This window comes from Drosophila biarmipes, chromosome X (genome assembly GCF_025231255.1).
Source record: "Drosophila biarmipes strain raj3 chromosome X, RU_DBia_V1.1, whole genome shotgun sequence".
In the NCBI taxonomy this organism is placed as follows: Eukaryota; Metazoa; Arthropoda; class Insecta; order Diptera; family Drosophilidae; genus Drosophila; species Drosophila biarmipes.
In genome coordinates, this window is record NC_066611.1 from 8,782,519 (window position 1) to 8,808,879 (window position 26,361).

The window sequence follows — 26,361 nt, forward strand, 5'->3', positions numbered from 1 at the left end:
AATTGACAAACCACAACACGAATTTTGCCAAGTAATTGTCATTACATTACATTACACACCTGATGCCGAACGGATATTCAACGCAACTAGTTTGTCGTATTAATCGGCAATCGATGGAACCGCCGAAATTGCTCCAATTTCTGGCAATGGGGTGATGTTTTGATGGTGGTCCCCAAATGCCCCGGGCTATATGTTTTTAGGGGGCCAAAGACAGCCGCATGTTTGCATTTCTCACCGTTTCCTGGTTGCATGCTGCATTGTTTTACAAGCCAATATCCGGGAAGGATTAAGGCGAAATGGGATTTATTTTCCAAGAAAAGGCCGCTTTATTGCTGGTAAATATCACTTTAATTTGAATATATTAAACCATTATTTTCAAAAAAATTAAATGGGCTAGGAAATGAGTAGTAAAAATATTAATTTTGGCCAACACTTTCAAAAAATACCTAATTTAAAGAAGGAAACCCATAAACTATTTCTTAGGAAAGGTATTATTTTCGTTTGGAGGCCTAAAAACCCATTCTTTTCGTGGGTTATCTCATGTTTGCTATTACCTTTGGTCAGTTATCTTGGGTTGACACTATTTCAGTGTTTACTGGAGCATTTCCCAATCGGTCAGTCCCTGAGGCCGAAAAGTGAACCACTTCCACCTGCAAATCGAATGACGAAAGTCTCACACACAATATAATGTCCGCAAATTAACGGAGCCACGATGTGACGATCGTTTGATATATCACCATCTAATGGGGCAAGGTCAGCGCTGGTTTTCCATGCGAATGTCGAGGAAACTCCGCCTTCCCCCCACAAATAAACAAATAAAACTTGACATTAAAGACACAAATAAACTTGTCAAACTTTTTTGCGATGAGTTGTGCGTCTTCTCGCCGGCTTTTGTTTTGGTTTCTTCTCTGGGTTTTTGTCTAACTTGAAGACTTAGGGCCTTCATTGGTCAAGGGCTATGCCTCGAGGGACGAGTATCACGACCTTAAGTTGAAGACAGGCCCAGGAATTTGATGGATCTTGGGAATATAAACCTTTAAATTATTCTTCGCTTTGATTTGTGGTTTAAATTCGTAGGCAGAGGACAATATATTTACTAAAGTATAGTAGTTTTCGCCTCAAGAAATTAATGTAGTTGGGAATAGCGCACATAAGCGATTTAGGCAAGATGTACAGTAGAAAGTCGATAATGGTTTCCAAACTCTAACTTTTAGAAAATATGCTTTTCCGATACTAACCGATTCAGTTTCAAAACCAATTCCCTTAGCAAGGTCTTAAACCCTAAGGGTAACTATTTAAACAGATTCATTAAAACTCTTGGTTAGAATTCCTTGAATCGCAAAAATCGTTGAACATTTTTAAGGTATATATATAAAATACGAATTTAGCAATTTATTCAAATATTAATTAGTTAATTGAAATCCCCTAGAAGTTGACAAATGGCGAGGGAAGCCCACCTCTTACCAGGGAAATTACTCTCTAATTCATACTAACGCCTCATAATGGCTCAAAACACTTTCGGTTCCCAGGCTTCTGTGCATATTTAATCAACGATTTCCGCCACAATTACAATTAGTGTTGCTATCTGGGGGCTCACACACGTCACGGCGGACAATTTCCGGCACTAACCGCTCCGCGCTCTTGGGCCTTCATATGCCATACGCCCATTGCCCCAGAGGCAGTGTGTCTTTTGGGCCAATTGCCCAATCAACAAACAAATTTTGCTCGAGGGCAATTAAAAGTGAAAATAGAAGAGGCTCCGAAAAAAGTAAAAACTGAGTTGGGCAAAGTGAAGAGGAGCTGCCGCCCCCCTTCCTTTCTCCTGGCCGAGCGCCCCCAGAAGAAAGCTCTAAGTGGGGTGACATAACAATTACGCCCCCCCGCGCGCCCTTCTGCCATATTTTCGGCCTCTCTAACCACGGTCTTATCTTTTCGCTGAGTCATACACATCGGTATCTCCAGTTTGGGCACCGAAAATGAACTTCATTAAGCGACAGATGCATGAAACGGAGTCATGGAGCAATAGCAGCAAGTGCGCCGCGTACTCGTAACTCCCAGGGAAATGGCTGCGTGACACGAATTTGATATAAGCACTTTAATAATTTATTTCTGAAAATCAGATCAGATCACATATGTAAGAATAATATTATACCTTTTCAAAAATTCTTAAAGCTATTTTATATAAAGATTTTATTTTAAATTTAAAACACCTTTAGCTTTTCAATTGTTTATATTGTATATTTCTGAAAAGATTTTATGATTTATAAAACATCTCTAGCTTAAATTTTCTTTAATAAATAAAAATATTTAAAAAGATATTTAATATGCTATAATTTTACTAACAAATTAAATGGTGGTGTCTTTCTAACTTACTTTTATAATATTTATAGTCCCCAAAAAATCAATTTTATATTATATACACCACTTCTAATTTAAAATTTAAATTAAATAAATTTAAAGTAACATAAGCTTAAATGTTGATTCTCAAGTAAAGATGTTTTAATATAATGTTATTAAATTTAAATGAAGGAGACTGTTATATTATATTACAATTTTGTTATATTACAATTTTGTGAAGTCTAAATATATTAAATAAAATTAATAGTTAAGTATATTATTAAATACATTAGGAAATTTATTCGCATTAATCAAATTGTATAAATTACTAGTATCATATAGAATGCCTTTCGATTTATTAGACTTTGACATCACTTAAGTTTTGGTCTACCTAAATTTAAGTAATTAATAGGCATTACTCCCGTGAGCTCTCCAACTCACGTCCATCTCCGATTTGTATCTCGGCTCGTGTATCTGAGCCGCAGTCGAGCATGGCAGACTTGGCCAGGTCTCCACACAGCTGCATGGGCGGTTGCCAAAAGGGGGCGGGGCGCACGGTGGCCAACTGGTAGTCGCTGGCTGACATCCCGGCCAGCAGTCGCAACCACAGCGGGCATATCTCATCCCAATCACTGGCCTAAACTTCGGTTTTGCGTGGCTTTTGGAACTGTGGAAGACCCGTGCGTACTCCCGCGTAGCTCTTCAATTTTTCACTTTCCACCGACTGAATGTGTCGGGTTTGCCATATGCCATAGCCCACATCCACTATCTGGGCTTGTATCGCCAGCGATTTGGATTAATTGCTTTCCATTTTGCGGTTTGATCAAGTGCACGGCTAGAAAAGGGCTGTTACGTGACCTTTGTGTAATTGTCAAGAAGGAGTGGGTCCGAGATAGGGTAACCTCTCACACTAAATGGAGCAATTGGTGGAAGTATCTTTTGCAATAATACAGATAGTACAGGCATGTGGTTTCGTTACATTCAATTTATAAAATGAAAAGTGTTTTATGGGATATAATTGCGGGATATCATAATGCCTTTTATAGGGCTATTAAATGCCATTTGCTTAATAACATAAAACACAATTTTACGACCAACTTTTAGCTAATAATGTGTGATTGGAGTCCATACTTTTTAATTTAAAGTGAAATAAATAAAAGATTAAAAGCTTATAATATAAAAAAAAATTAATTATAAAACAAAATAAATGATCTTATTTAAACAATTAACATAGCCACGTCTTTATCCGCTGATCTCTGGCTCCCTTCACACCTCGATTATACAATTACCAGGCTTCCACCCACTGGGCCGCTTACCTGGCCAACAATTAATTGCGTTTAGTTTGGTATGCACCGCCAGGCGTTAGATGAATACCGAAGTGCCCAAACAAAACCAAAAACTGGCACGCTCCGCGGCGCCTGGAAATATTATACATATTGCGTTGGTCGGGGGGCATGGATAATGAGTTGTCCGCAATGAGCGGCAATTTGCAGGCCGAAAAACCGAAATATATATATATATTTAGATGTATAAAAAGGCGGCGAAATGAAAAGTGAAAGCTGTCAATCAAAGCCAAAACGTAGCTAACCAGGCCGAGCATCAAGTAGCGCCCAGACTCAAACAATCGCCACTTAATGCTGATGGTGCAGTTTTCGCCATTGCCGGATTAATCCAGTGTACGACTTGAAATTCACACCCGAAATTGCCACGAATTTTTCAATATCCTCTTATGGCTATGATTTAATTTAAAATATTTGTTTAAATATATTTTAAACGGTTGAATGTTAAAAAAACTGAAATTTACGTTGGCGAAAGTACTTTCCGCTAATTCAAAACAGTTTTACAGTCACTGCTAGCCATTTTAGCCAAGACAGCTACCAAAGAGCTGAAGATCTCGAAACGGTTATGTAGAAAAGCCTAAGGAATTTACACGAGCATGTATTTTACTTAAGAATATTCAATATGCTTTCTCTTCTAGTAAAGCCCCCGAAAGTTCTATTTAAAACGCATATATTTATTATAACAAAAAAAAAGTTGACAAAAATGGTAGACTTATATCGTAGAATATCGCTGAGCTCAGAGCTCGGTGTGTTTTCCGCCCAGGTACTCCTCCTTGATCATATCGGCGCCCTTCTCGCCGATCATGATGCAGGCCGCGTTGGTGTTGGCCCCCACAATGTCGGGCATGATGCTGGCATCGATCACCCGCAGACCCTTGGCGCCGTGCACCCTCAACTGGGGATCGACCACGGCAGTGGGATCGCTGGCGGGACCCATGCGAGCGGTGCCCACCGGGTGGTAGACGGTGGTGGTCATGTGGCGGATGTAGCAGCGCCAGTACTCGTCCGACTGGTAGGTCAGGCCATTGCAGGCCTCCAGGTCGAGCTTGTGCAGAGTGGCTTCCCTCTCGCTGAAGGCCTTGGTCTTCGGCAGGTTCTTGTAGATATTCAGCGCCCTAATGTAGGTCTCCACGTCGCGCTCGTCGGTCATGTAGCCGGGATCCAGGATGGGGGCCTCCAGGTAGTCCGTCGACTGCAGGGTCAGACTGCCCGCCGAGAAGGGCTTCAAGTGCAGCAGGTAGGTGATGTAGGTGTTGGTCTCCTGGTTGGCCGACAGAATGCTCTTGGCCACGCGGTCATTGAAGCCCGTGGCAGCCACGTAGCCCTTCAGCTCCGGGCTCTGCATCAGGCTGAAGAAGTTGGTGGTCTGAATGTCCGGATTGGGCCCCTCGATCGAGGTGGTGTTGATGAAGCCGGTCAGGGCGGTGGCCTCGTGGTGCAGCAGCTTGCTGTAGCGACCCATCAGCAGGTTGTACATGGCGTCCACCAGCTCCTCCTCGGTGGGCTTGCGGGCGGTGGACTTGTCGATCTGGAAGATCACCGGCAGACTGGCGTGGTCCTTCAGGTTCTGGCCCACGGGCAGGTCCAGTTTCACGGGGATGCCCAGGCTCTTCAGGTGTTCGGCGGGACCGACGCCTTAGAAATGGATATAAGAAATAGGAAAAATTGTTTAGGAATTATTGAAACTCTTTGAAAAATGGGATTTTTAAGGAATATTAATTTCTCATCGTTATTATTTTCCTAAGTTCTAGTTTTAAAGATAAACCACACTTTTCCTATTCAAATGTTAGAACCATTAAAAAGTGGTATCTTCTTATATTTATCTTATATACATACATAACTTCCGAAGGCCCAACTAACATCTTAATATCATCAAAACCAGCTGTGCATTCTGCTGCGTATTTTTGAGAATGTTTGTTATACATTGGAACCTGTTCTTAGACAAGCAGAAGAACCTGTCCCATTTTTGTTTAAAATTCATGTGAAATGTTATGGAAATTCAACAAGTTCTTAGTTATTTAAAAAGATTTACTCTGAATATTCCACTCTGGCAATTTCTTTAATACTTTTACTTTTTATCTTTGCAGGTTTGTGAATCCCATGAAATGTGAAAAGTGCCAAGTAACGCCACTTGAAGTCTAAAAGTCGGCACCTGGTCAAAATATTGTACCCCCAACCCAAAGGGGAAGTACCGGAGCGAAAAACGCCCTATCGTAAAAGATTTTGGTTATATCTCGCTGGGGCGGTATTTTCCATACATATGTTTACAATCCCTGGCGATCGGCCAGGCATAATCGCCTGACCTTGTTCGACCTTGCGCGCGTGCTGACATTGACATCTCATCGACACGGGGCCGCGTTGCCTGGGTCTGATATCGTACTCCGGCTATCTAATCATCCGCCGATCCGCGCTTATCAAGGGTCTTTGCAGATGCAACAAGCAAAACAGAAGCTAATCCAGGCGCTAAGTCAACGCCAAGAGCAAACGCAAGATTTAGGGGCTTTATAGGGGGATTGAAGGATCATGGTATATCTCTCTAAACTAATGCAGGGGGAGAGACTGTTATCGTTATTTCTTATCACCATAGTATTTCCTTATATCAAACGTAGTGTTATTTATTGCATTCTGGAAGGGTACCTCTACTTTTTATAAGAAAAACTTAAAGAGTGATAAGGAAAGATATTTATACGTTATCGAAAGTTGGGGCTCTAAGATGGTTCCTTAAATATGATGATCTATTTAATCTTTGCTATAAAGGTATTTAGGAAATCATTTTATATTTATGATATTTTGATATCTAAAACTGAACTCAGACCCAGACTTAGCAGTCCTCCGACCCCTCTGACTTGCGGACTCACCTGAGAGCAGCAGGATCTGGGGCGAGCCAATGGCTCCGGCGGACACGATGACCTCCTTGCTGGCCCGCACGGTGTACTCCTTCTTGCCGCGGTGCACAAAGGTCACGCTCTCCGCCCGGTTGTGGCCGTCCAGGTTGATCTTCTTGACGTGGGCGTGGCGCAGGATGTGCAGGTTGGGCGTGTTCTTGTGCAGATGCGAGCGGGCGGTGGTGATGCGGCGGCCGCCGTCCTGGGTGCCCAGGATGTCCATCTGGCCGACGAAGGAGCCCTCGGTGAAGTCGGGGGCACTGCCGTAGCCCATCTCCTGCATGCCGGCGCGTATGGTCGAGCGGAACTCGTTGTCGGACACGTAGTTGTTGATCACCATGGGTCCACCAACGCCGTGGTCGCCGGGCGTGTAGTCCGTGCGCGTGGAGCGCAGATCCTCGGCCTTGCGGAAGTGCTTCAGCACCTCATCGTAGCCCCAGCCCGGGTTGCCCCTGGCCTCCCAGTCGTCGAAGTCCTTGCGCGTGCCGCGGGCATAGATCATGGCGTTCATTCCGTTGGTGCCGCCCAGCATCTTGCCCCTGGGCCAGTGGCAGCTCTCGCCCTTCATGGCCATGCATGCGCGTCCGTTGGGCTGCGAGTGGTACTGCCAGTCCCAGTCGGAGAACTGGGTGGCCATGTGCCAGGCGACGAACTCCGTCTCGATCGGCGGATCGCCGCCGGCCTCCAGCAGCAGCACCTTCCACTTCTTCACCTCGGCCAGGCGGCCGGCCACCACGGCTCCCGAGCTGCCCGATCCTATCACTATGAAATCGTAGTCGTGCTGGAAGCCACCGGCCTGGTCCAGCCAGTCGCCCTTGTCCTCCGGCCACTGCTGCTGGCCACTCAGGTCGCAGTACTTGGCGATCAGCGTGGAGAGCAGCAGGGACATCAGGGTGTTGGCCGGCCCCGCCGAACGGGCAGCGCACTGGGCGCTCAGGAACTCCATCTTGGGGTGGCAAAGACTCCTTCAGCTGTAATGGAAAAAACCAATTTAAATGGTAAAACAAACTTTAAAGTGGAAGGACAAAAATAGGGAAATTCCTGTTAATTTTTTAATTAGTTAATTTAATTAGTATCCTCAGTTAAATCTTAGCCAATCATATCCTTCACTTTGTATTCAAACATTTTGAAAAAAAAAACCAATCTATACATAATTCAGTTTCCTTCAAAAAAATTCCTTTCCATAATACTTTTTGAATAGTGTAGAAAATTATCAGCCAGATATCTTAGGGATTGTTATAAAATACTCGAAGAAACTTTATGGCGTTTGAAAATTTTCCGACAAAATCAATATTATCCAAGCAAGTTTTTCCCATTTAGAAACTTATCCTTACTTTTTCTAGAAAACTAGAGAACATTACTCCATGTTAAAGCAATGAAATGATCACTTTGTCTTTTGTTTTTAAAAGTGTCTTTCATTATCCTAAAAGGTCCTTACATTTTGGCATTTTTCTATTTTTTTTAAGTTCGATCCTTTGCAGCTTAGTGTTGAACATTAATATTCGAATAGGAACTGTAACCTTTAAGTAACTTTAACGATATCCTCTACTCTTAGGATCAGAACATTCCCAAGATAAGCTGTAGTTAGGAGTCTTCAACTATCCTCAAGTTTTCACAGTGTTACCTACAAGTAGTGCACAGGAAATCCACTGGAAGCCCACGGGCTATGAAGCAGAGAGTCCTCGGGTTATGCTCCGTTAATCCTAGACTCAGAAAGTCCGTAATCCTTGATCCGCACCTGCCGCACACGTTCGCTCGGACCCTCTGCTCGACGGCAACTGTTCCAGCGGGCCGGCGTTCAGCCGGAATTTGTACGGCCGGGTGGCGAGCGCTTTTCGTATGCCATCGGCGTCCGTAAATCAAAAGCGCTCGGAGACATTTGCATTTGGCTCCGAGTCGTACGTATGTGTGGAGCCGAACCTATGTACCAGAGCAGAACACCATATACACATAAATTAGACGCACCTTCCGCCTTCAGCAGCTGCGGCACTCCCCTTATCACTCGAAGATTAGCCCAGCGAGGTGTGATAAACCCCAGCGACCCATGGAGCCCACCCGAAACCGAGAACCGAGAGTGGAGAACCTAGAATCTAGAATCCATGGAGTGGAGTCTCTCACGGCTTGCACTCGCTTATCTTTATGTCCGAGTGGAGGATCGATGGTGGCCGTGTTTTTGGGTGCTTTGGGGGCCCCGGCTGATAAGCACAGGTGGGCTTTGCTCTGGGGCACAAAACCAGTTGTGTGGGTTTGTGGGTCAAGTTTGTGCTGAGATATGCTAAACATCTTAATTGTGGATTTTTATGGATCTGCCAAAAAAATCTATCTAAGTCGTTTTTAGAACCAATTCTACAGTTTTGTGGTCACTTTGAAGCTTTTAGAAGGCTAATCAAGAGACCTACATATTTCTGAATATGCCGTTGATAATCTCAGCATCTTTCTTCTATATTTTATTTAATCAAACAACAATCTTGCTTAAGTTGTGTTACCTAGTAACTAATATTTAACAACTGTGGCTTATGAGTAACAAAAAAAATGCAATGCGTAACTTTGTACTATGACAATATCTGCTTAACAGTTCTGTAAAAAGAAAATACCTCTACGAAGCGCACTGAAAGGTGCCACAGTTCACATAGTTTAATTTACCTAATTGTGTTGTCCGTGAATCGATTTCCACTCAACGTTCAGCACTTCAGTTTGATATCGACAACTTGTTGACAAGCCGCCAGGTGCTGCCCACCTACTGTGTGCTCGGAATCATCAAGCTAGAAGTCATCTGCATGCATGTGCGGCACCCAGATGCCCCCGTCGCCGCCGGTCACATAGCCCAGGTTATCCGCCCGGATGAAGTGCGCCGCCCGCTCGCCGATCATCACGGTGGCCGCATTGGTGTTGGCACTCACGATGGCCGGCATGATGCTGGCATCCGCCACCCGCAGGTTGTCCGTGCCGTGGACCCGCAGGCGGTGGCTCACGCAGGCCTCGGGATCGGTGTCGGGACCCATTTTCACGGTGCCCGACTGGTGGTAGCAGGTGATGGTGAAGTACCGGGCGTAGCAGCGCCAGTACTCCTCGCTGCGGTAGTGGCCCAGGCGGTCACACTCCTCGATGGGAATCCTGGCCAGCTCGGCGCGGTGATCCCTCAGAGACTTGGTCTGCTCCAGGGACTCGATGTACCGGATACCCCTCATCAAGGTGGCCACATCCTCCGGTTCGGACAGGTAGTTACTCGTCAGGATGGGCGGTTCCCTGGGATCCGAGCTCCTCAGGCGCAGTTCGCCCCTGGCCACGGGATGGGAGAGTAGAACGAAGACACACAGCAGATGGGAGCTCTTCAGGTATCCCTGCAGCGCCTCCACATATGCCTCCTGGAAGTACAGACCCTTGGTGAAGAGCTCCAGCGAAGCATGGTTGCCCCTCTGGAAGAAGAGGTGGTGGTTCTCCGTATCCGGATACGGACTGCCACTGCTCTTATTCGTGTTGATGAACGACACCAGGGAGGCTGTGCCGTGGGTGGCCAAGGGTCCGCGGCGATGGATGAGGTACTCGTAGATGCCATCGAGCACCCCCTTCTCGGTGATTGCCTCGGCCTGGCCTTCGTCCAGCCTCAGGAAGAGCGGGACAATCACATGATCCTGCAGGTTGCGTCCCACTCCTGGCAGCTCCATATGAAGGGGTATATCCAAATCATGGTATTGCTCAGTGGGTCCCAGGCCGGAACGCAGAAGAAGGGCTGGCGAATCGATGGCCCCAGCCGAGAGGACCACTTCCTTGGCCACCTTCACCTGGTGGCTCACACCAGCCCTCTCGAAGTCCACTGATACTACCGTGTCCCTATCAAAGTTCAATTTGGTGACCCTGGCCCGCTTGACCACATGCAGATTGGGCCTGGTCTTGGCCACAGCACCCAGGTAGCCCTTGGCTGTGCTCATCCTCTGACCCTGCCTCACGGTTCCTGGGACATGGGCATAGCCCGTTTCACTGCCCTCCTCGAATCGCTCCACATACGGCACTCCCAGCTCCTTAGCTCCGTCGATGAGTAGCTGATGGATTGGGTCATCCTGTCGCTCGAAGGGACTCAGGGTCACATAGCCCTTGGGGTGGGTGGCATTTCCCTGCGGGGTCACGGAGCGCTCGAAGAAGGGCAGCACCTCGTCGTAGCTCCAGCCCGGGTTTCCCAACGCCGACCAGCCATCGAAGTCCTTGCGATTTCCCCGCACATACAGCATGGCATTGGCTGCTCCCGATCCGCCCAGCATCCTGCCCCGCGGCCAGTAGCAGCGACCATCCTTCATGCCCTGGCAGGCCTTGTCGCTGGGCTCTGTGAAGTAGTTCCACGTGAACTCCGTGTGCTGCAGCCCGAAAAAAAGCGCCGGCAACTGCAAGGGATTGGGAAGAAAGTTGATTAGTTAAAGTAATATTAAAGTGATATAAGAAGGTTATATTCTTGTGGACAAAAAGCAATGTGAGACGAAAAATCTTTCTAAATCTAGTTCAGGCCCTTTAAAGTAATCCTCTTCGTATAAAATGCACTTATGCCCACGTTTATTCCAATCCTCGAAACATGCCAAAAGATGCCTTCTTCTTTTGTACAAAATTTCAATGTATTATCAGTTTCTATCCATTTTGGATCTACTATTTTCGCAGATGCTTACACACGAGATAAAATAGTCCCTTTTACTTGTTGCCCACTTTACTATATAATATAAGTTACTATACTCTTTGTATTTCTTATTATCGCACTTGTATCACATACTTTGTTATCTCAACGTCTTGTTAATGCGTTGTTAAAATGTAAACTGGAAAAGCTTTAGCCAAAGGCAGAAAAAATTATTATACAGATAGTACCAGTATAGAGAGAAAAAACAGCTTTATCTACAAGTCTGCTATACTTGACAATGAAAAGTGTATGCCTGACTCACCTCGGATTCGACGGGTGGATCTCCGCCCGCCTCCAGGACGAGAACTTTCCAGTCGGGGTTCTCGCTGAGCCGGCTGGCCACCACGGAGCCCGCGGATCCTGCTCCGACGACCACAAAGTCATAGGGTGTGCTCAGGTCGCCCCTGTAGTCCGCTGGCCACTGGCTGGCGGGCGAAATCAGGCACTGGGCTGATAGAAGGGACTGCACGAGGAGCGTCACCATTCCGCTGAACAAACCGATGCCAGGTGAAGCTGGCGAGCCAACGCTTCCACATGGATTCTGGCCAAAGGCCACTGCATCATCCATGCTCGGATTCTGGACGCCGCCTTCCGACATTGTCTTTGGCACTCGATGGGACCCGATTCTATCTGTGTCTGAGGCGCAGTCGCTGCCTGAGATTCGCTTTTATAGCCAGTCGCCTGATAAGTGGGTACAGTGCATCCTCCCCCTGCGGCGACCCACCAAGCGCCGAGGTTGTTGACTCAGTGAGCGAGGAAGCGCGTGTGAATGTGTCACAAGTGCACGCGAAAAAATAAATACATTGAACGATCGATTAAACTCGACTGTTCACAGAGAAAAAAAAATCGTTCGTTTGGGGTTCAATAAATAACACATTGATATTTAATGAGTTCTTAAAGTGATACTATAGAAAATCAAAATGATTGATTTAAAAAAACTCAGTTTCCGTATATATTTTTTTTTATTTACTTGCTTTTTCTGTGAGTGTATTGGCATTATCATCGTGATGAGCAGAATCCAGTTCTGGAAGAGGTTTGGCCCCTTCTGCATCTCGGTTGCAAGCTCCGTTGAGCTACATTCTTGCAATTACTCTATATTGTTCCCGATCACTATCGCATTCTGGATGAAGTCAGCATATTTTCATCCAATAGCACATATAGGTTTTTGTACATTATTACTAAGACGTACTGGCACAATCAATTTATCATTAATTTTCCTATAAATGATAATAAAAGCCTAAAAGTTTTTTCAACGATTTGTAAACAACTTCATGTCGAAAACGCAAAAATGTGGCTGAAAAAGTTTCTAAAAGAAGGAAATTTAATAACTAGTAAAATTTAAATCTATAGTAGTTAACTCTTTTTAGAATTCTTTCCACTTGTACCTTACTGTACTGAAGTCCTACCTCGCTCTTAATTTGTTTCCCCCCTATCAGCCATTTGAAAAGCTCAAGCCAAGTTAGATTAAAAAATAAAAAATATAGAATGGCGAGCTCCCCGATAGCAGATGCAGATAACAAAAATCGCTTTTGAGGCTGAGGTCCCCAGATTGCTCATTTTTATCGCGCCAAAAAGTCATAACCAGATAAAACGAGTATCATAAAGTCATTTATAGCACTTGGCTCAACACAAACACACATAAAGTCAGCAAACAAAAACAAAACAAGCTTACCTACGAGCAAAAAAAAAATAAAATCAAACGCCAAAAAATCGCTTAACAAAGTAATTAAAAGTGGTGCTTAAAAAGGCGCTTAAAAATTAGAGATAATTATTTTTGGGGTGGGCAAGAATCCAGGTTAGCGCCACCTGGCGGTCACAGCCCGCTGTTCATGGCCGTGCGAATAAATTGAACGGGGGCCGGGGGCACGGCGTTCGCGGCTGCCGCGATCAGGCTGCCAACAGGCGCCAAGTTTAGGCCAGCGCTCAGATCTGAAAGAAAAATGTATTATTACATTATTACCTAGTTTATTGTATTAAAAGCTATAAGGAAAATCATAAAAGTATGCAAAAAGTATGCAAAAAGTAAGGGGGATCAAGAAACCACCTTCTTTTGTACACTTCAATCAGTTATAGTTTTCCTGCGAAGCCAAACTGATGTTTATTTCAATGTCCTGGCGATAAATCCATTTATGATAGAGCGTTTCAAGTGGTACGATAGATATTATAATACTATTAACACCTACCCGAAGGATCGTTAATGGGCACGGTGTCAGCGGCATTTCCGGTTCCGGCTGCCACTCCTGTCCCTGTTCCGGTGCCCGGAGCCGTTATCAGATCCTCGGCCAGCAGAAACTGCTGCGGATCGGCCAGGCTGAGGCCCAGGAGCAGCAGCGCCATCAGAATCCACTTGAGGGGCAGCTCCGGGAGCGTCATCTTGCGATCAGTGGCGGACGTGGACTGACCCGCTCACTGGCCGCGCACTCGCATGAAAAGTCTCGAAAACCTTTTCCGATTCGCGGCCCAAAGCAAAGCCATGGCCCACTGAGGCACCCAAACTGGTAAAACTCGTAAGCTCGCGCTGCCATTTGCCATTTAAGTTCAGTGGCCGCTCATAAATTACGGGCAGAAAACGATTGAGAACAATGCATTCATATGACTGATAAAACGCGGCATTACTTATTACTCTCCAACACTATAAAGTAAATATATTTCAATGTGTTTTAATAAATGTAGGAAAAAATACCCAAAAATATTACTTCTTTTACATTTTTTAAACAAACATTTTATTACGTTTCGAGATACGCCTTAAAATATCACGTGCGTTACTTATTACTTTCCAACACTATAAATTAAAGATCTTTTAATCTGCCTTATAACTGTAGGAAAAGAAGAAAGGAATATGTTTCTAATATTTCTTTTAATAAACAGATAATTTGTTAGAGAACACTGCTCGCGAGTTATTCCTAAAATATCACGTGCAATACTTATCACTTTCCAACACTTTGAGGTAAATTCTTAAATAAGGTAGGATTCTTTAATATATTATTCAAAAATTTCTTCAAACTCAGCAACGTTTCAAACTTTATTGTCGCAAGATCCCAAGCCCTATATACTTTCATATCATACGTAATCTAAAATCACAAGTAATCACTACAAAATTGCAAAAGTTCAGAGCGCTGGGAAATGTTATATCAAGTGTTCGCGGCTATAAAAAGAAAAAAGCATAAGTGAAAAATGCAATGAATTGAATTGAAAATGGGAAACTAACTGCACCAAGAGTCAAATGAATGCCAAGATCATTACCAAAGCAAATTAGCTGACCTGGGGAATGCCAACAATGGATGGTTCTCCATTGTATGGTTGGGTACTTGCTAGTTCCAATTGATATATGGATTGCTAATCACAGTGCCTGACTTCGTTGACTCCCAGGCAAAGAGCCAATGCCATATGTGTCCCATTACCGAGGCATGCACTTAATTCACTATTACTACTCGAAGGGCTTATCTAGGTTGCAAGATTGTGTTCTTTGCAATTCCGTAAATATCTTCCCACGATATGTTTATGTATAAAGGTACTCTGTTTGCTTGATATAGAAAATTTAACATTTATTTTCTTAAAACAAAACCATTCTGATTTTTTTTAGAAATTATTTTATTTAATTTTGTAAAAGGTATAAAAAGGCATAACAATTTAGTACCTAACTCCAGCCGCCATCTCTGTAGTGCCGCCAATCCTCCTTGATTATATCCGCGCCCCTTTCCGCGATCATGAAAGTGGGGGCATTGGTGTTTCCCGTGGGAATGGTGGGCATGATACTGGCATCGATGACCCGCAGGCCCCGCATTCCCCGGACCCTGAGTCGGGGATCCACCACGCCGCCGGGATCCGATGTGGGCGCCATCTTGCAGGTGCCCACCGGATGGTAGATCGTCTGCGAGTAGAATCTGGCCAGGCACTCCCAGAAGGCGTCGCTGAGGTACTCCACCTCGGGACAGTTGCGCCACTCGTAGATGTTCATGGTGGCGTTCAGGGCTTGCATCACCGGCGTCTGGGTCAGGCGGTGGGCCATCTTCAGGCCCTCCACCATCACGGCCATGTCCAGGGGATCGTCGTAGTAGTTGGCATGGATCAGGGGATGGATCTTGGGATCCGCCGAGCGTATCTGCAGATATCCCCGCGAGCGGGGACGCATCAGCAGTGGAGCTATCACAAAGGAGTCCTGGTAGAGCACAGGCTCAAAGGTCTCGGCGTAGTTGTCCAGCGTGATGGCGGCTCCCCGGCGACCAATCATTCCACCGTCTGCTCCATAGCCATAACTGCCCATGAACAGCTGGATGTCCGGCCAATCCAAACGGGGATCCTGATAACGAGTGCTGAAGAAGCCCATCACCTCGCTCACGGGCATGGCGTAGAAGAAGCTGTCGGACCCTTGGACAAAGTCCTCCACCGCCTGCTCGTTCATCATTTCAGGGACAATAAACGAGAGGTGTCGATTCTCACCACTGTCGAAGGTGTAGATGGCTCCCGAGGTGGAGACGTGATCCTGGAGGTTGCCGCCCACGCCGGGCAGGTGCTGCAGCACCGGGATGCCCAGTGGCTCCAGCTGCTCCCTGGGCCCCACGCCGCTGACCATCAGGAGTTGGGGACTAGCTAGCGAACCGGCCGAGAGGATCACCTCCCTTTTGGCACTGACCGAGTGCTTGAGAAGACCGTACTCGAAGCGCACTCCCACCGCTCGATGGGATTGCGGATCAATGAGGATGCGCTCCACGAAGGCCTTCAGCACAATGTCCAAGTTGGGACGCTGCCAACTGCGCCGGAGGTAGCCCTTGTTGGCACTGCAACGCAGACCATCTCTCAGAGTTCCATGCGGCGGGGCGAATCCCGTCTGGGAACGACCATTAAAGTCCGCTTCGGGGTTGACCATGCCCATCTGCTGGGCGGCCGTCATGAAGACATCCAAAAGCGGCGAGGGAAACCTGGGAAAATGGGTTTACTAGGCATACAACCCATAGAGAATCGAACTCACCTGTATCTCTCCACGGAGATGGGTCCACCGTGGCCGTGGTAGGGATTGTGCTCGAACCCCGGCACACGCATGTCCTCCGCCTTGCGGAAATAGTGCAGGATGTTGTCATAGTTCCAGCCGGGATTGCCCTGCTCCGCCCAGTAATCGTAGTCCCGCCTGTTGCCGCGGATGTACATCATGGCATTGATGGAGCTGCAGCCGCCCAGGACCTTGGCCCTGGGCCAGAAGCAGCGCTGATCCTCCATGGCCAAGCAGTAGCGGTCCGAGGGCTCCGTGGAGTACTTCCAGTCCCAGGGGCTGCGCTGGAACACCGGATACAGCTGCGGCAGATCCATGAGCAGGGGCTCATCGCCGCCGGCCTCCAGCAGCAGAACACTCCACTGCGGATTCTCCGAGAGTCTGGAGGCCAAGACACAGCCCGCCGTACCGCCGCCAATCACGATGAAATCGTAGGAGCTCCGTAGATTTTCGATGTGGATCGAGCGCACGCGATGCGCTTCGTCCACAATGTCCGGCCTCTGCTCGAGGATGCCCTTGTTCAGGAGCAGGAGGATCATGGCCGAGGGGCCCAGGGTGAACAGGAAGCGCCACAGCGTCACGAACGTGTTGATCGCCGACATGGTGAAGGCAGAACTGACTGGCTTCCGATGGGAACTATCTTACCACACTATGCTCCAGGCCAACTTGCTGACCCAGCTGAAGTAGAATTCGCTGACCCCAAAAGCTAGGGTTTCGTGGGTGCATTGACCAATGCGCCAGACATTGTCTTCTGCAATCCCAGCTGCTTTAAAAGTTAACACTGGGCTACAAAAAAGTGTGTTATATAACTCACTACTGTGTCAACCATTCAAAAGTTAAGATCATTTGTTTGGTACTGAGAACAACGCGTTATAAAACTCCAGCGAGTGAGCCTAAAGAGCGCAGTATTCCTTAAAAATATATTTGTTTTTAATTTAGCGGGGAGTTTACGTCATTGAAAATAATACAAGAACGATGAGATAAGGCCTTATAAGGCCTTGTGCCTAGTGGTCATCTGTAAAAAGCATGCTTGGAGCTTTTATCCAAGTGAAACCATAAACAAAGGCTCCGATCAAAACAAAACCAAAAATGCATGAACGTAAAGAAAATTCTGAGAAATTCGATAAGCTGGCCAGAAATGCAGGCTGGTATGGGCATTTTTTTTGTCATATTATACATTTAAAGTTGGCTTAAGAGCTTTTATTAAAAAGAAAAAAACAACATCAAGAAATTGCAAGAATATAAACAGAAATTCGGAGAAATTCTATAAGCGTGTCAGAAATGCTTGTTCGTGTTGCATTTTTTGCTTAATTACGAATAATTGTCATATGAGCTGTCTAGGGAATAAACATTACTTTCTTAATAAAAGAATCAAGGGAGAACGCCGTAGGCGAGTGTCTCGACTATCAGATACCCGCTGCCAATTTAACCAATTTAAGAATAAATATACCTTCGAGAAGAGGCGCAGAAATATTGATGTTTACATTTTTATCAAGTCTACACTTCCACACTTTATACTTTAATCTTCTGCATAATGCCATTATTTATTAACTTATAGTCTGAAAATTGACAAGAGGAATAAAATATAATTTAAATTTTAAATTGTAATCTTCCAAAGTTTTGAAAGATTTTGGAGGAGTTAGAGTGGGAATTACGCTTATGCGGCGCAGGAATCTCTAGAATCTGCATGATTAATGTCACCTTTTTAGATTATGTATATATTTTCCGAGATATCACTGTTCATGTATATATACCTTATGGGGTGGGAAGCTCTCCTTTCTACCTATTACATAATTTTTCCAGAATTTTACATTTGAAGATTGAATATAGTTAAATATTATAGTAAAAAAAAACAGGGTTTTTTTGGGTTTATTAAAAGATATCACTTTGCGGGGCCAGGGTTCTTATAAATCATACACAGAGTTCTTAAGGGCTCAGCATTCCTGGACCACTTCATTGTCCATCGCCCGATCCTCAAGGATGAGTTGCGCCCCCTTCTCCCCGATCATCATGGCGGGTCCGTTGGTATTGCCCGCTGGCAACTCCGGCATTATGCTGGCATCCACCACGCGCAGGCCCTTGACCCCGTGAACCCTCAACCGTTCGTCCACCACGCCGCCCTCCTCCAGGGCATTCGCTGTCTTCCTGGGAGCCATGCGACAGGTGCCCACGGAGTGCCAGGCTCCCACATAGAAGTAGCGAATGTAGCACAGCCAATAGTCGTCGGAATCGGGGGATAGGACGTCGCATTCCTCGAGGGGCGGCAGCCAGAGACGCAGGCCACATCGACGGAAGGCTCGGGTTTGGCTCAGCCTTTGAATGTATCTCACATAGCGGAGTAGGGTCTGCTGATCCTCCAGAGCCTCGCCGTAGTGGTTTTCGATCTTAGCCTGGTCGGAGGCGTTCTTGCTCCTCAAACTCACTCTTCCCCGTGATAAGGGTCTCATTAGGGATCCCATAATTTGCAGCAGATCCCATCTTTGCAAGATTTCCCGCTGAGCCTGAACCAACTCTGGCCGGAAGCCCAAGTAACCAAAGCTCCCGGTACTGCCCTTCGGCAGCAGAGTGTGGGCCACCACATGGAGATCGGGCTGACCCTGGCTGGAACTCGGTGAACTGGAGTTGATGTAGCCCATCATGTAGAAGCCATTGGCCAAGGGCCCACTTTGATTGTCCAGCAGATACTTGGACACAGAGACGGGCGCATAGGGATTATCCGCGGGATCTCGAGTGCTATTGACGGCACAATTGGCACCAAAGAGCAGGAACAGGGGCAGCATGCCGTGATCCTGCAGATTGCGACCCACTGGCAAGTCCTGATGGGTGGGTATGTCCCAAGTTTGCAGCTCCTTCCGGGGACCGATGCCCGAGAGCAAGAGCAGCTTGGCGGAGTTCAGGGTACCAGCACTCAGGATCACTTCCCCCGAGGTCCTCGCCGTGTGCTCCACATCGTTCAAGGTGTATATGACGCCAGTGGCCTGGTTTCCCTCCGGGTTAAGCAGCACCTTCTGAACTTGGGCGCCGCGTATTACCCTAAGATTCGGTCTTCTGTTCGCCTGATCATTGGCCAGATACAGGCGAGCACTGCTGGCTCTGCGTCCCTGGTTCACGGTCACGGGCACGTGGTGGGTGTAGCCAAAGGTGGCGCCCGCCAGCAGGGGCTGCTTCATCCGGGGAACACCCAGCTCGGATGAGCCGGCGTATATGAGGTTGGCCAACTTCAAGTTGATGCTACTCGGCTGGAGGTAGGAGAGATTGAGGCGTCGCTGCAGGCGGCTATAGGATCTCTGGACCTGTGGCCAATCCCAGCCAGAAGCATTCCATTGCATGAAGCTCTGCCTGCTGCCGGGTATGTAGATATTGCCATTGATGGCTCCGCCGCCGCCCATCATGCGTCCGTGCCACCAGACGCAGCCATGATTCGAGGCCATGGCCTGGCAGCACTTTGGATTGGGAACAGCCTCCTCCAGGAACATGTACCGCTCGTCCTGATGCAGTGCAGCACTGAGGCCAAAGATCTCGGACTCCAGCGGCGGCAGCTGGCCCTCCTCCAGCAGCAGGACCTTCACGCGGCACAGCTCGCTCAGGCGACTGGCCACTATGGAGCCAGCACTGCCAGCGCCCACCACTATGTAGTCATAGCTCTCGATCTCCCACTGATCCGCCGGTGGCTCGTGCTGCAGTGGCCAGGCGGTGTTGTTGGCCAGGGCCAGGCTGGAGGCATTCAGGGCCATGGCCACCGATTGCATCAGGGAGATGCCCAGGCCGCTGCTGTCCACCGCGAACAACTGGGCCGCCGAGGAAGCAAGTGCTCCAAAAACCAGGAGAAGGAAGAGTCCGCCGTGGAGCTGGGTTGCCGTCTCCGCTGGCCGCGGTTCGTGTACGCGCTGACCGCCCATCCTCAAGCGACTAACTCGCTAATGCAATTGACGACCCGGGCGCTGCGAGTTTTTGGCCGCAATTAAAAGAATGTCGCACACGATAACCATATCAACGAAAATATACATTCACTCTGCCCGCTTTTATTTAATATTTCGGGCTGCTTTCTGTTTGCCGGCCATAAAAACCCGAAGGCAAACATTTCAAATTTCAAGCCCATATATATTTATAGCCCTGAGCCTGCGGGCCCGGCCAACAGGTGGCGCACCGCAGAAACCTGGCTAGTTAAGAGTTGTAAAAGCTGTTCAATTGGGCACAAATACGTCTTAATTGCCTCAACAAATATTATATTGTCTGGGCTTTGTAAAGAAAATGCATTCAGAGCTCGACAATGAAGACCTTTTGCAGTAGCAGAGTGAAAAGGTCCCCAAAAATGTGTGATTATCTTGATGTAATCTTTAAAAAATGTTGTATAAATGTTTGTTTTCCCTTGATATCAGCTTGAAGATTCTGATCTGAATCGATATCACTTACTTATCTACATTGTTCCAATTCTGAAATGTGCCTTTCTTGATAAGATCCAACTCCCTGACCAATTTAACAAAAACCCTTGATTTTTATTCTTTATTGCATTCACATAAAATTAAAATAAATACAAGGAGGTGCTTACAAGCTACTACAAAAAAAAGTGGGACCATAAAATTGTAATATATTTAATTTTGGATGGGTCAAACGGCTTGTTGGGCAGCTCTACACCTAAGACATTTACACAACTCGAGGACAACTAAGTCAGACACTCACAACCATTCACACTCAGTCCAGACATTCAAACACTCACGATAGTCAGACATATACTCAGACATTCCCTGGATAATGCCTTGTTTTTATGAACAGATCTCTCAATGATAAAACTCCATACCTAGCAGTACTCTCAAATGACTTAAAAGCTTCAGTTTTTAGGAATATAAACTGCGGTTCTGGCGTTTCTGAGAAATTTTGTTGCAAGTTATAAAGTAGAACGTGTTCTCCAAGCTCGTTTCTTCAATCAGTTGGGAAATCAGCTCGTAAAAACAAAGACTTGGAGAGATTCGCTCAGACGATGGTGTTCTTGATCCAGAACTCCTTGATCATGTCGCTGCCCTTCTCGGCGATCATGATCACCGGGGCATTCGTGTTGGCGGACACCAACTTGGGCATAATACTGGCGTCGATGACGCGCAGCCCTCGGATCCCGTAGACCCGCAGCTTGGCGTCCACCACCGCGTCCTTGTCCCAGTAGGGGCCCATCTTGCAGGTGCCCACGGGATGGTAGATGGTGGACGTGTACCGCCTGACCATGCACTCCCAGAAGGCGTCCGTGAAGAGGGGAACCTGCTCGCACCCTGGCCACCGGATGCTCGAAATCCGCGACCCGAAGCGCTGCATGGCTTTCGTTCGGGACAAGGCCACCGCTATCTTCACGCCCTCGATGAGGGTCTTCATGTCGAAGTCATCCGTCAGGTAGTTGGGAAAGATGTAGGGGTAATCGAAGGGATTGCCACTCCTCAGGCGGATGTTTCCCACGCTGCGGGGTCGGAGCAACATGGGTATTATGCTCCAGGCATCGCGGTTGTTGATGGGTTCGAAGACGGCTCGGTAGAAGGCCTCCGTCAGTCCATGGGCCTTCCGCAGCTGCGATCCCCCGTCGGAGTTCGTGGATCCGGAGACGAAGTGGAACTCAATGTCCGGCCAGTCCAGCGAGCTGTTCGCGTACTTGGTGTTCACATAGGCCAGGCCCTCGACTCCGCCCAGGATGGTCAGCGGTCCCTGGCCGAAGACCGCGTACTGCAGCACCGTTGACATGGTGTGGAAGCGGTTCTCCACTATGGACACCGGCTGGTTCACCAGGAAGGTGAGGCCGCCCAGTCCAATGTGGTCCTGCAGGTTTTCGCCCACACTCAGCTCCTTGATAAGCGGTATCCTATGCTTGGCCAGCTCCTTTCGCGGTCCCACGCCACTCAGCATCAGCAACTGCGGGCTGTTGACGGACCCACCGGAGAGCACCACCTCCTTGGTGGCCCGCACATGGTAGAGCTTCTGATCCTTGACAAACTCCACGCCAAACGCCAGCTTCGTCACCGGATCGATCATGATGCGGGTGACGTGCGAGTTCATGGAGATGTGCAGATTGCTGCGCAGTCTGGCCGGTCTCAGGAAAGCCTTCGAGGTGGAGCACCGCGAGCCGCGCCGTGTGGTGCCCTGGGCAATCATGAAGCCCGTCATCTTCTCACCATTCAGATCCCGGTTTTCGTAGCCCATCTCCACGCCCGCCTCCACAAAACTGGCGGCCAGAGGAGTGTGATATGGGGCCTCTCCCACCGTGAGATAACCCCCGGTGGCGTGATAAGGTGTATTGGCCAGATATTGGTTGGTGTTATCCTCCGATTTCTTGAAGTAGTACAAAGCATCGCGATAGGACCAGCTGGGGTTGCCCATGGCCTCCCAGTTGTCGTAGTCGTGCTTGGATCCTCGCAGGTAGAGCATGTAGTTGAGGACCGAAGATCCGCCCAGCACCTTGCCCCTGGGCCAGTTGCAACGACCGCCCTGCATGGCTGGAAAAGGGATACAAGGAGTTTTCGTTATAGAGACCCTTCTATTTGTATCTATGGGCCCTTCCAAGAGATGCCATTCACTCACCCAAACACGAGGTGCCCGACGGTTCCGTCTTGTACTGCCAGTCGATCTTGGAGAGCTGCAGGTAGCCCGCCATCAGGGGCACGTCCGTGAGCTCCGTCTCATCGCCGCCGGCCTCCAGCAGCAGCACGTTCCAGTTCTCCACCTCCGTCAGCCTGTTGGCCACCACCGCCCCCGCGGAGCCGGCTCCTATGACTATGAAGTCGTAGTGGTCGAGGATGTCGTCGCCGCCCACGTCGCTGGGCTTGGACTCCGGATCGATGATCTCCTCGTACTGGAAGTAGGCCACCGCGGCCATCAGCATGGGGATGAACCAGCTGTTGCTGGTGGCCGCCGTCACCGCTCCTCCGATGGCCGAGGCGGCTCCAACGATCGCCGAGCTCATTTTCTGGGTCGGGATCGGCTGGGCTGACTGCTCTAGGGGCCCGGGCTTATAAGGTGTACGTGTAGATATAGGTCGCTGATCGCTCGACCAATTTTAGCTGGGACGTGGCTGCAATGATAATCGAATCGGTTATTTGTCGGTGAAAATAAGTGGGTCTAGGGAATACACAAGCGGAGGGAGAGAGAGGTGGACATGACATGAAAAGTGACTTGGGCATTTCGTATGTAACCGGGTTATAGGGTGCGATTTTCATACTCAATATTTCCATCACGATCGTATCGCTCGATCGCGGCGATTTCGTAACTTGCATTGGTTATGCTTACACTTGGCTACGTCTCCGCAGCGAGTTCCCTCGACTCTGTGAAGTATTACGACCCGAGATGATCGTGATCGATAAATCTGGGAGCTAATGATCGGTGCAAACAAATCTTCCCATTTCTCCGGGCCATAAAGTGTTCTCTGGGCCTGCGGCTCGGAGAAATGACTTACGAAAGTAATATGACGTATGCAATTAGTGGAAAAAATATTTTATAATATATTTTATTTGATTAGGTTCGCTTTGAGTATTACTTTACACAAGTAAAGCCATATATATTATATATATTAATGACTATCCAATCGCCTCAGTTGATAGTGCCTCCCTAATTAAAAGTAATTCGGCTGTCGAACCCGTTGGAAAACAATTTTCCCAGCAATGTTTTATCTGCTTTTCGTAAATCTTTCGCGTCACGTGCTGCACCCAGTGTTTTGGAATGTAAAATGGGTAAATCTGTGGATGCCTTCGGAGGCGGGCAGTGTGAGGCGGCATCTTTGGCCGAGGGGCCTCCCGCATAAAAGTGAAATCTCCCAGTCTATTATAAAACTTTACTGGGCAGCCAAAAAAATAAAAATAAATAATAATGAAAAAAGCGGCAGCAAAGTTGCTTTTCACTCCCGGTCGAACGACATGCAACAATTGTGAGGCACACTCACATGTCCCTAACACATTCACTCGCACGTACTCCTCTCACTTGCAACCAGTTTGTGGGGAACAGTGCAACTTCCTTACAACGAACTCGGTTAAGGTAACAAAAATCATACCAGTTAATTTACATTTTTTCCAAAAATGTATTTTAAGAAAGGGAACTATTTGATCATCAGCACTTATAAGAAAATGTAGGAAATATGCTGTTAAAAATTATAAAAAAAATGTACAGGATTCTAATTATTATCATTATTAAATATACTATTAAAAATTGTACAACTCAACAAATTCTACTTCCAAATACGACAACTTTCATAGAAAAAATTCTGACATAAGACATTATTCCTAAAAATAAACATTTCTAGTTCCAAATACGAAAACTTTTTTACGGAAACATGTTGATATATGATGTAATATATTATTCTGCATAAGTATATCCAACAAGATGAGGATCTTAGAGAATTATCAGATATCAAAACTTCCTTTTCTACCCATGGACAAACTTGGCTTCCTCGAAAAGAGCTCTTGACAGGGGAAGAGCAAGAGGGGGAAGCACTTCCTCTTGCCAATCTTTTGCATAATAAAAAGTCTAGCGACCATTCGAGGCTGTTACAGATGTTGTTGTTGTTGTTTCTTAGTCAATGGCAATTACAAAACTTGTTGTTGTTCCTGCTGCCAGTTGTTGTTGTTGTTGCAAACAGGTTGCAAGAGTTGAATGTGCCCAGAGATCAAGTTCAAGGTATTAAAAAACATGTACACCGAAAAAAAACTCAAGGTGCAAGGTAAAAAATGGACTGCCCATGGGTTTGGCACACAGTTGTCGAAGAGAAATGAATCACTTTCGTTGAGAAAGCTTCTGCGGGGGCGTTGGAGAATTTCGGTGCGTATTCTTTTCCGAGGCCCCGATTCTTCTGTTTGACTTTGATTTCTTTTTTTTACGATTTTTGCGCTGGCACACTTTTTTTTCGGCTCTCTTCTCGCCCTACTCACTTGGGAAACGAATTAAGAATTCTCGAATTCCTTAGCGCGATTTGTTTGTTTTTATTTTCGTGCGCACTTTCTTTCTTTTATTTCTCTTTCGGTCGCCTTGCGCATGCGTGCGCGCTTTCAGAGCGATTTGCGTACAATTCCCCAGCTGGAGCTTCGAAAAACCACCTCACGCTCAGAGGTTCGCTTGGTAACTGAAGAAAGAAGTGGCGAAGAAACCGCCGGAGCTGGTGGCTCGTCTCCTCCGCCATCTCTCTTTCTCCAGCTCTCTTCGCGGCTCCGCGGAGAGCGCAGAATTGGGCCCTTTTGGCCAGCACAACCGTTAGCTTCCACCGCCGCCAGCGGACAGTGGGACAGTGCCGGCGACAAGTACTTCCTGCTTACCTGCATATAGATATGCACTGCATGATCTGTGGCTCACCAAATGGACTCGGCGACTTTTGGACTTTGTGACGTGTTTGCCGGCACGTAGCCATCACCTGTGCCAGCGAAAAGACGGCGCGGCGAAATGCTTTCACTCTTACTATTTGGTCAACTGACCGGGGCCAAAAGCTCCTCGATCCCCCGCCGACAATCGCTTTTGTGGGTCAATGTGCGTGTGACGTCACTGGTCCGCCATCGCAGAAGCTCTAACGGGGAGTTGGACCTATAAAGTGGACTTGAAACTATTGTAAGCGAAATGCTAACTCATGGTTACTAGGTTCTTCGCCATCAAAGTTGGGAAAATGTACCCTTAATCAAATGTAAAGCTAGTTAAGAATGACCTCAAGGAAGAAGCAAGATACTTGGGTACATAATCTTACAGAAAGGTATGAAGTATGGAGTATTATATCATTATTAGTTTAAACATTGAAGAGCTAGTATGTATGACTTTCAGCTTACCCAGAATCATAGGTAGGTAAAACTTTTAAAAAAGAATAACAAGAACTAAAAATGTAAATTAAAAAAGAAAGTTATATCTTTATTATTTCAAAACATTTTTTTAAGATCTGTTTATAAATTTAAAGATATTTCATACATCATGATATGAATGATATTTGATGTAACACACCTAAATTACACTAACACAAACAAGTTATAAAAATATGGATAACCCAGGATGGACCAAGAAACCTTCATTCCAGTAATATAACTGAGATAATTAGTAATTTTGTTTTTAAATATATGTGATATCCAAAATTGTATTTATCAGATTATAATTATAAATTTAAACCTTGTTTATGGTATCATATAGTTATATTTATAATGTCTCTATCTTTCTGTTATA

The 26,361-nt window shown here is 46.8% G+C and overlaps 7 protein-coding genes across 13 annotated transcripts in view; 1 reads left to right on the top strand and 6 right to left on the bottom strand.

Annotated features, from left to right (window-relative positions):
- LOC108025906 (flotillin-2) overlaps nt 1-26,361 on the top strand; it is a 102,317-nt gene that overhangs the window by 64,472 nt on the left and 11,484 nt on the right. The window lies entirely within an intron of this gene.
- LOC108025855 (glucose dehydrogenase [FAD, quinone]) lies at nt 4,331-8,357 on the bottom strand. 2 transcript variants are annotated; one of them, XM_017096526.3, is made up of 3 exons: nt 8,191-8,357; nt 6,536-7,533; nt 4,331-5,312 (listed from the first exon to the last, which is right to left on the bottom strand). In XM_017096526.3, exons 2-3 carry the CDS (start codon nt 7,506-7,508, stop codon nt 4,414-4,416), a joined length of 1,872 nt encoding a protein of 623 aa, XP_016952015.1. In that variant the 5' UTR covers nt 7,509-7,533; nt 8,191-8,357; the 3' UTR covers nt 4,331-4,413. The 2 variants fall into 2 exon arrangements, with proteins under 2 accessions (XP_016952015.1, XP_050740651.1); XM_050884694.1 differs by having other exon boundaries at nt 8,187-8,357.
- Nucleotides 8,965-11,868, bottom strand: LOC108025822 (glucose dehydrogenase [FAD, quinone]). Its single transcript, XM_017096477.3, has 2 exons — nt 11,482-11,868; nt 8,965-10,938 (listed from the first exon to the last, which is right to left on the bottom strand). The coding sequence occupies exons 1-2, from the start codon at nt 11,815-11,817 to the stop codon at nt 9,325-9,327; spliced, it is 1,950 nt and encodes a 649-aa protein (XP_016951966.1). The 5' UTR covers nt 11,818-11,868; the 3' UTR covers nt 8,965-9,324.
- Nucleotides 12,163-13,834, bottom strand: LOC108025974 (uncharacterized). Its single transcript, XM_017096670.3, has 2 exons — nt 13,403-13,834; nt 12,163-13,148 (listed from the first exon to the last, which is right to left on the bottom strand). The coding sequence occupies exons 1-2, from the start codon at nt 13,590-13,592 to the stop codon at nt 13,033-13,035; spliced, it is 306 nt and encodes a 101-aa protein (XP_016952159.1). The 5' UTR covers nt 13,593-13,834; the 3' UTR covers nt 12,163-13,032.
- Nucleotides 14,799-17,163, bottom strand: LOC108025829 (glucose dehydrogenase [FAD, quinone]). Its single transcript, XM_017096489.3, has 2 exons — nt 16,189-17,163; nt 14,799-16,138 (listed from the first exon to the last, which is right to left on the bottom strand). Exons 1-2 carry the CDS (start codon nt 16,806-16,808, stop codon nt 14,857-14,859), a joined length of 1,902 nt encoding a protein of 633 aa, XP_016951978.1. The 5' UTR covers nt 16,809-17,163; the 3' UTR covers nt 14,799-14,856.
- On the bottom strand, nt 17,708-20,105 carry LOC108025777 (glucose dehydrogenase [FAD, quinone]). Its single transcript, XM_017096388.3, has one exon. It carries the CDS (start codon nt 20,103-20,105, stop codon nt 18,141-18,143), a length of 1,965 nt encoding a protein of 654 aa, XP_016951877.1. The 3' UTR covers nt 17,708-18,140.
- On the bottom strand, nt 20,696-25,343 carry LOC108025839 (glucose dehydrogenase [FAD, quinone]). The gene is made up of 3 exons (XM_017096501.3): nt 25,098-25,343; nt 22,762-23,251; nt 20,696-22,676 (listed from the first exon to the last, which is right to left on the bottom strand). Exons 2-3 carry the CDS (start codon nt 23,141-23,143, stop codon nt 21,178-21,180), a joined length of 1,881 nt encoding a protein of 626 aa, XP_016951990.1. The 5' UTR covers nt 23,144-23,251; nt 25,098-25,343; the 3' UTR covers nt 20,696-21,177.